The 6,899-nt window shown below is 38.9% G+C and overlaps 2 protein-coding genes across 2 annotated transcripts in view; one reads left to right on the top strand and one right to left on the bottom strand.

Annotated features, from left to right (window-relative positions):
* LOC103829544 overlaps nucleotides 1-584 on the top strand; it is a 2,197-nt gene extending 1,613 nt beyond the window's left edge. Inside the window, 1 exon segment of the mRNA XM_033275989.1 lies at nucleotides 24-584. Within this exon segment, the coding sequence (XP_033131880.1) occupies nucleotides 24-584 (561 nt within the window).
* Nucleotides 585-2,724: 2,140 nt separating this feature from the next.
* Nucleotides 2,725-6,276, bottom strand: LOC103829545 (zeaxanthin epoxidase, chloroplastic). Its single transcript, XM_009105212.3, has 16 exons — nucleotides 5,654-6,276; nucleotides 5,417-5,579; nucleotides 5,258-5,332; nucleotides 5,078-5,178; nucleotides 4,878-4,993; nucleotides 4,558-4,769; nucleotides 4,386-4,477; nucleotides 4,198-4,312; nucleotides 4,015-4,118; nucleotides 3,900-3,945; nucleotides 3,753-3,817; nucleotides 3,576-3,662; nucleotides 3,437-3,491; nucleotides 3,245-3,333; nucleotides 3,057-3,144; nucleotides 2,725-2,968 (listed from the first exon to the last, which is right to left on the bottom strand). Exons 1-16 carry the CDS (start codon nucleotides 6,160-6,162, stop codon nucleotides 2,879-2,881), a joined length of 2,007 nt encoding a protein of 668 aa, XP_009103460.1. The 5' UTR covers nucleotides 6,163-6,276; the 3' UTR covers nucleotides 2,725-2,878.
* Between the last annotated feature and the right edge of the window lie 623 nt (nucleotides 6,277-6,899).

Raw genomic sequence — 6,899 nt, 5'->3', positions numbered from 1 at the left:
CAGCGTGAGTCTGCTTTTCGCAGCCACAAAACTCTAACCAAGCAGATGTCTTCTGGATCATCCACGAACTTCTCTACGAGGAGCTTAGATTCGGGTCGGGTTATCGGGTCGGTACTTCGAGATGGGTGGAGTTTTCTGGAGCGAAGCGGCGGTGGATCGCTGCCGGAGAAACTCTGGCTCCACCTCATCGTCATGGTCATCTCACTCTACATCGCCGGACCTTCCAAGAAAGGAAACTCCAAAACTCCAAAATGGGTGAACCAGTACGTAAACGGATCGGTTCGGTTTTGAGAGGAGGCGGGTGGGAGGAATCCGATATCGACGATATGATCCACGTGTCGGCATCTGGTTTCTTTGAGAGTGAAGTGGTAGTTTTGGACAATCAAACGGTTCTTGATGTGCTTCTTTTGAAAGTGGGTAGGTTATCGGAGTTGCTCCGTAAAACTGGGTGGAGCTCCGAAGAAGTATCGGATGCTCTTGGTTTTGAATATCGACGGGAGAAAGAAAGAAAGCCGGTGAAGAAATTATCGCCTGAGCTTATAGAACGAGTTGAAAAACTTGGTGAATGGGTTTCCCGGTTGTGAAACTTGTTCATGCATGTGTTTCTAATAACACTAAAACAAAAGTATTTCATGATGTTTAGAACACTATAATTTATTTTTTTCTAATAAATTTTAATCATGGAATTAAACTAGTAATATTCTAATAGTGATGATGATATATAATAACAAAAATATGAAATATGGATAGTAATTACGTACCGATAAATCAGCATGCATATGCATCTTAATTCTTAAGGGTCGTTTATTTATTATGGACACCAACGCATGTGTGAAGACTTCATTTGCTTGTGATGGCCGGACCAGGGCTTGCCAATCCTGCTTCGCCTGTCCTTCTTTTGATGTCGCCTTCGGGATAGTTTGTGGCCCCTTGGACTGTTTCCGGTTGCGATTCTCTATTGACCCGAGTAATCTTGATGCAGGTGCTGATTTCAAGATCTTCTCTCTGGTCTCCTGTTAGCTAAATGGTTGTTTTAGGATCTGTTAAACTAGCTAAGATTTCTCGCAGCCTCATGGTTGTGACTGAGCCTTCTTAGTCTTAGTGAGTCTTTTTACTTTTTTTTTGTGGCTTACTATGGCTCTACTGCTTTGTCTTGTCGACTTAGCGACTTAGATTCAATAGGATTAGATCAGTCGAAGTCCATTGTATCTCTATGCCTCATTATTAAGTTAATGAAATTCACGTAAAAAAAACGCATGTGTGAGGACTGTTCCAAACAAACCACAAACTACGGCAAGGACGGCGCCGTCTGAACGCATAGTTATATTTTCTTTACCTTAACCTTGTTTACATATAATATCGAGTTACGTGGAAGTACTATTAAATGATTATACACATGTTGAATAGACACTATTAATTATCATGTAAATAACCTCAAGTGCTTTAAACTTCTACAATTAACTCGTTAAGCAAAAAAAGTATTTCGACTAGCAGATTGTAAAGTCGGGTCAACAAAGTTGTTGGATTTTGTGTTTGTCAGGTGACATGAACAATTATTTGAGAAACTAAACGAGTTAAGCCAAAATTATAAAGGTATGTACGTGACCAAACGCTTAATAATCCAGATACTTACTCAGCTAGATGAGTTGAATCGGACAGTCTATAGCTGGATATACCTTCGAGATCAAATGCACTTGTAGTATGGTATATAATTCTACGTATGTAACAGAGAAAAGCAATGTCGTTGGTAACAACTTCAATTATTATGTTAAGCAATCATTAACATCCCTAGCTAACTGCTTCTGTATTATATACTCTAGAGTTGTATTGTATACACTATACAACAACCCGTTATGCTATTCAATAATACTACAAAGCTCTCCGTTTAGTTACGTACTAACCGCCGCGTAGACTTAATAAATCAGTAGATACGTTCTCCAATCAAAATGCGATATATATATCAGGGACAAAAAAAATTGTATACCATGTTTACACAAAATCTTTATTTAGTATATATACATACGCACACATACTCTACGTACGCCATTAATGTTGTTCTTCCGATCACGTGGGAATCCCACCGCCCATCGTGGCTTCCCCCATCCGTCTGAGTTCTTCACGAGAGAAGCTCAAAAAGAACAATGCAAATAATTGTAAACAGCAAAAGTCATAAAAGAGTAAAAGAACTCATGCAAAAACCACATGAATAATAATACTACAAATTACGAAGGGGTCCCATTCCATCTTAGAGAATATGCATGAAATCACAGCTGTTGATTATTTACAACTACAAGGTAAGATCGGATGGACGGTGTCGCAGCCTTGATGAGCCAAGAGATATCAACCGTGCATTTTCATTGAAGGGCTTGTTCGATGGATATAAACAGTGGATTTGAACCGTGAACACTGAATATTAATGAAGATGGTACCTTACCTCAAACACCAAAACATGTCAGTAAAAATTATTGTTTCACATGTTACAATCTTGCTCTTCTTATTACTTGTTCTACATTTATTATCCACATGAATTATAACTGTTCCAATCACCAAAATAACTTTTCCTCTTCTTTTTTCTTTTGCTTCTCAAGTCGATCTTTTTTTTGAGCAACAAGTCAATCTATTCATTTGAAAGAAAGGAAGATTAATTATGTAACAATCGTTAAACTTTCATTAACTCAAATAATCATTAGCAAGTAACAAAAGTTTAATAGTTTGACAAGTAAATGAAGCGAGAACGTTCTGTATAATTATCCTTTGTTTAAGAGTATATACATTGCTATGCAAGGAATACATTTTTTTTGTTTGCTGTGAAAATTACTACACAAATTATCTGCCAAACTTATAAAATATATAAATTCACCGTCGGTTTACTTAAGTATCAAGCAGCCTGAAGCAATTTACCGTCACTCTTCTCATCCCTTCTCGTCAATTTGGGAGTTGTCCTGATCACCTTGACCCTAAACGCCGCCTGATAAGAAATCAAAACCGGAATTTCAGAACCAAAACCCGTAAATGTCCGGTGTAAACTTAAACCAAGATTTGGTAACGTGTCTCACCTTCTTGTCCGAACCAAACTCGATGATGTCGGAAGGTCTAAACCGGGCCGGGAAGTTTGGTGTCACTCTGTACTTTCCTCCTTCGTTACTGGTAATTAAAAACAATATTTCAAAAAAAATTCAAACATTGGATCAGATAATTTCACAAGACTCGAGAGATAAGGATAAGCAAAGCTCTATTGGCTTACTCGGTGAGATAGGTCCCGTGTTCGCTTCGAAGATCCATCACGAAGAAAGCTCCATCTTTGTAGATCACACGCGCATGCATCTTCGATACCTATACCAAATATTTTGACAGAAACTTTATGTTCCTTCCTTGACTACTAGTCTCTGAAGCTACTCAGGTAAACTATTAGATACGAAGTTTCTATATAACATACCTGAGGGGAAGGGATCACAATGTGCGTTCCAGGAAAATCTTGGTCTGGTTCACTTCTGTAATCATAAAGAGTTTCATAAGTTAAGAACTTTACACTTAGTTTATCTTCAGGACACTGATGAGGACATTTTATTTCATACCCAACAATGCAAGGCTGTTCCTCATCTTTGGTTAGACGTAATGTTTCCGAAACGCTACACTCGTTGCCATGTGGAATGAGATACCACCTGACAAAATATATACAAACTCAGACCAAGCAGTTAAGAGAGAGAGTAGAGGTGAATTTTGGTAGGCGAAGAAACATGTGGGGTACATACTCTCCGTTAATAGTACGTTCAAGAGCTTCGTCATCCTCAAACCACTCACGAAGGCGGTCATCAGCCTTTAAACAAAAGAGTTACACTTTGATATTATTCACTAAATGGGTTTGTTCAAAGTGAAAAGAGAAAAGGAAAGAAACATACTTTGTCAGTGAGTCTGCAACTAGGTGGCCTTCCTTCGAGTTTCTCACTGCAAAAAAATGTTAAAATGAGTTGGTTTTACTTAACGGAACCCTTTCTAAAGGAGAAAGATCCTAACCTGTTACCACCAAGGACCCAGTTAAGCATCAAAGGCATAGCAATGTCAATGAAGAATCTCCCACCTACTCTTCCGGGATGCGGTACTCTAAACTTGGTCAAGAACTGCAAAAGAAAGATATGAGCCCAACAAAAACGATACTTTTATGCATTCTTATCATTGAAAAACTATAAGAATACTCACAGAGAGAGGACCAAGCCCAACACCCAAGTATGCTTTGTAAGTGGAAGCCATTATTGCAGCCATTCTCGCCATTCCATGGATAATAGCCACTCTGAGTCTTCTAGATTCCTCGTATCTAAAACCAATTCATGCCTATGTTTAAGTACTTATTAGACTCCCAAACTAAAAAAAATTATATCTACTTTTACCTTCTCAAAGAGGAAACAACATCAACAGGTGTATTAGTTTCAACACTCTGTTTCCATGCTTGTTCAAGCTCCAATCCTAGTTGAAAACTATCCTGCAATAATCATTGTAACATCCACCACTCAAACCACAATTTTTTTTTAAAATCAAGTCAATCGTTGAATTGATTCATACCTCAATGGCCATGCATCCACCTTGACCCATATTTGGCTGCATTGCATGAATAGAATCACCGAGAAGCGTAACACGCCCTTTACCCCAAGTGAAACTAGGACTTCTATCATATATATCTCTTCTCAGAATCGCTTCCTCCTCAGTGGCTTGCAATAAATCCAGCACATTGTCGCACCAACCTTCAAATATATCAAACAATCTTTTCTTCATACCTGCAAAAAAAAAAAAAATCAAAAAGGAAAAAGAGAAAGCTTATGTGATTTGATTTGACACTAAATGCAAACCTTAGAAACAAAACAAACAGTCCAAAGAAACTTTACCATTGGGAGCATCAACACCACCAGCTGCTTCCTCATGGAACGCATACCATTGCATTTTCCCACCACCAACATCCGAAGAAACAAAGTATTGCTTGTGTCCCAAGAAAACTCGGTAGCTTTTCAAGAGACAAAACAGGTCCAATATCAGCAAAAAATTAATTCATAGATGCATGAGAATATTCATATGACGGCAAACATACCCAACAGACTCGATATCAGCTGGTACAAAATCTGCAATACCAGTGTAACAAGTGTAGCCTGAATAAGTAGCTTCACTCCGACCAAACAGGTTGTTTCTCACCTATAAACAAAAACAATAAGACAGAATCTTTCAAGTTTTATCCTAGACACTTAAACTCAATTCACTTAAAAACACATACTTTAGACCATATGCCATCAGCACCCACAAGTAGATCACCGTCATAACGTTGTCCATTCTCAAGCACCACCGTTACCTAAACAACAAACAAACAAAACCATACAGCTTAATTAGAAAACCATTTTGGCAAATCAACGTTAGATATGAACTCAGTCACCACCTTATCTCCAGAGTCTTCAAAATCAACAACATTACTCTCGTTTCTAATAATTTCTTCTCCAACCGCACGTGCCAAGATCTGCTGCAGAGTCATTCTGCTAATCACCCGAGTCACAGGGAGTCCACGCGACGCCGCAGGAGTGAAAGTATCAAACTTGACATACCTGTCCCCAACGAACCATTATCATCACAATCTAATACACAACAAACAAAGTACTCAACTTAAGACAAAACTCACCAAGTGCCAGAGACACCGTCGACGAGGCCGTTAATCCGATCACCGGTGATACATCCCGCCTCCATGACTTCTTCAGCAACACCGATATCGATAGCTTCCAGAGCAGCCAAGGCGTTGCTCTGAATCTGAATCGGACCTCTGTACTGTCCTTCTCCTCTTATGGCGCTTAAGTCTTTCTCGAACACCAACACATCGAACCCTTTCTTCTTCGCCGCGAGAGCGAACACTAAACCTCCGATTCCGCCTCCGGCCACGAGAACCCTCGGTTTCTTCTTACTCTCGGTTACTGTCTCCCGCTTCTCCTCCTCCGCCAACAAAGTCGCCGCCTTTACTCCGACCAAAGCTCGACGCTTTCTTAACCCCGATAATCCCCCTCCCGATTTGCCGGCGAACGACGGTAAGTCGAGATAGAACTGTTTGGCGACGGGGCTGAACGCGTGGGTTTTGGTGAAATCGAGCTTTGATGGAGATGGGTTGATTGAGTAGCAGAAGGGAGTTGAACAACCCATCTCGATTCGAGATGCTCGCAAACGAAGTTTAATGTGTGATGTGCCTCTGAGTGGAGACGAGAGAGAGGAAGGAAATGATTTGAAGGAGGAGAAGAAAGGCAAATGATGGAGAAGGAGAAGACAGGTGGCATCACCACCGCTTCACACTTCATCCTCTACAAATATCGCTTCTAATGTGGGCACCTCTTTCCTCTCCGCCATTAGATATTCATCTTAATAAACATTTTGAAAATTAAAATAAAAAAGAAAAAAAAATGATAATATCTTATTATTTGCACGTGACGTTATATTCATCTAATAAAATCTTTTTTATAAAATAATAATGACATATATGTTTTTCGCAAATTTTGAGCCACTAATATTTTGGTTTTGACGTCTTTCAATTCTTATCTTGAATAATAAACCCTTCATAAATTCAATTGTGTCATGTCGACGAAAATAAAAATCTTTATTACTGACTTTTACATCAAGACACTAATATCTCAATTAATTATTTTGTTTAAAATTGTTGAACTATTGTTTTTTAATTAAGGCAATATATATATACTGAACATATTAATGAGCCGAGCAAAAGATCCATTTAAACTAAACCCAAGCCCATTAAATAAATTCGAACGGGAGATTTTGATATTTTGATATACGGTCGGTCCATCAAATCCAGCTATCCACTGTCTAGCCGCAAAGTCCTTTTATGACCACTCCATTAGATTCTCAAACGATGTCTGAAATCTCACAAC

The sequence above is a fragment of the Brassica rapa genome, chromosome A07 (assembly GCF_000309985.2).
Source record: "Brassica rapa cultivar Chiifu-401-42 chromosome A07, CAAS_Brap_v3.01, whole genome shotgun sequence".
Taxonomy (NCBI): domain Eukaryota; kingdom Viridiplantae; phylum Streptophyta; class Magnoliopsida; order Brassicales; family Brassicaceae; genus Brassica; species Brassica rapa.
This window is presented reverse-complemented; position numbering and strand designations above follow the sequence as displayed.

What these genes read in the sequence shown, in the direction of transcription:
- LOC103829545 (XM_009105212.3), bottom strand. Translation starts at nt 6,162, where the DNA reads ATGGGTTGTTCAACTCCCTTCTGCTACTCAATCAACCCATCTCCATCA. An exon ending in GTTGTTTCCTCTTTGAGAAG is followed by an intron (nt 4,313 to 4,385) that starts GTAAAAGTAGAT and finishes AATTGGTTTTAG; the next exon opens with ATACGAGGAATCTAGAAGAC. An exon ending in GTTGCAGACTCACTGACAAA is followed by an intron (nt 3,818 to 3,899) that starts GTATGTTTCTTT and finishes TTTTGTTTAAAG; the next exon opens with GCTGATGACCGCCTTCGTGA.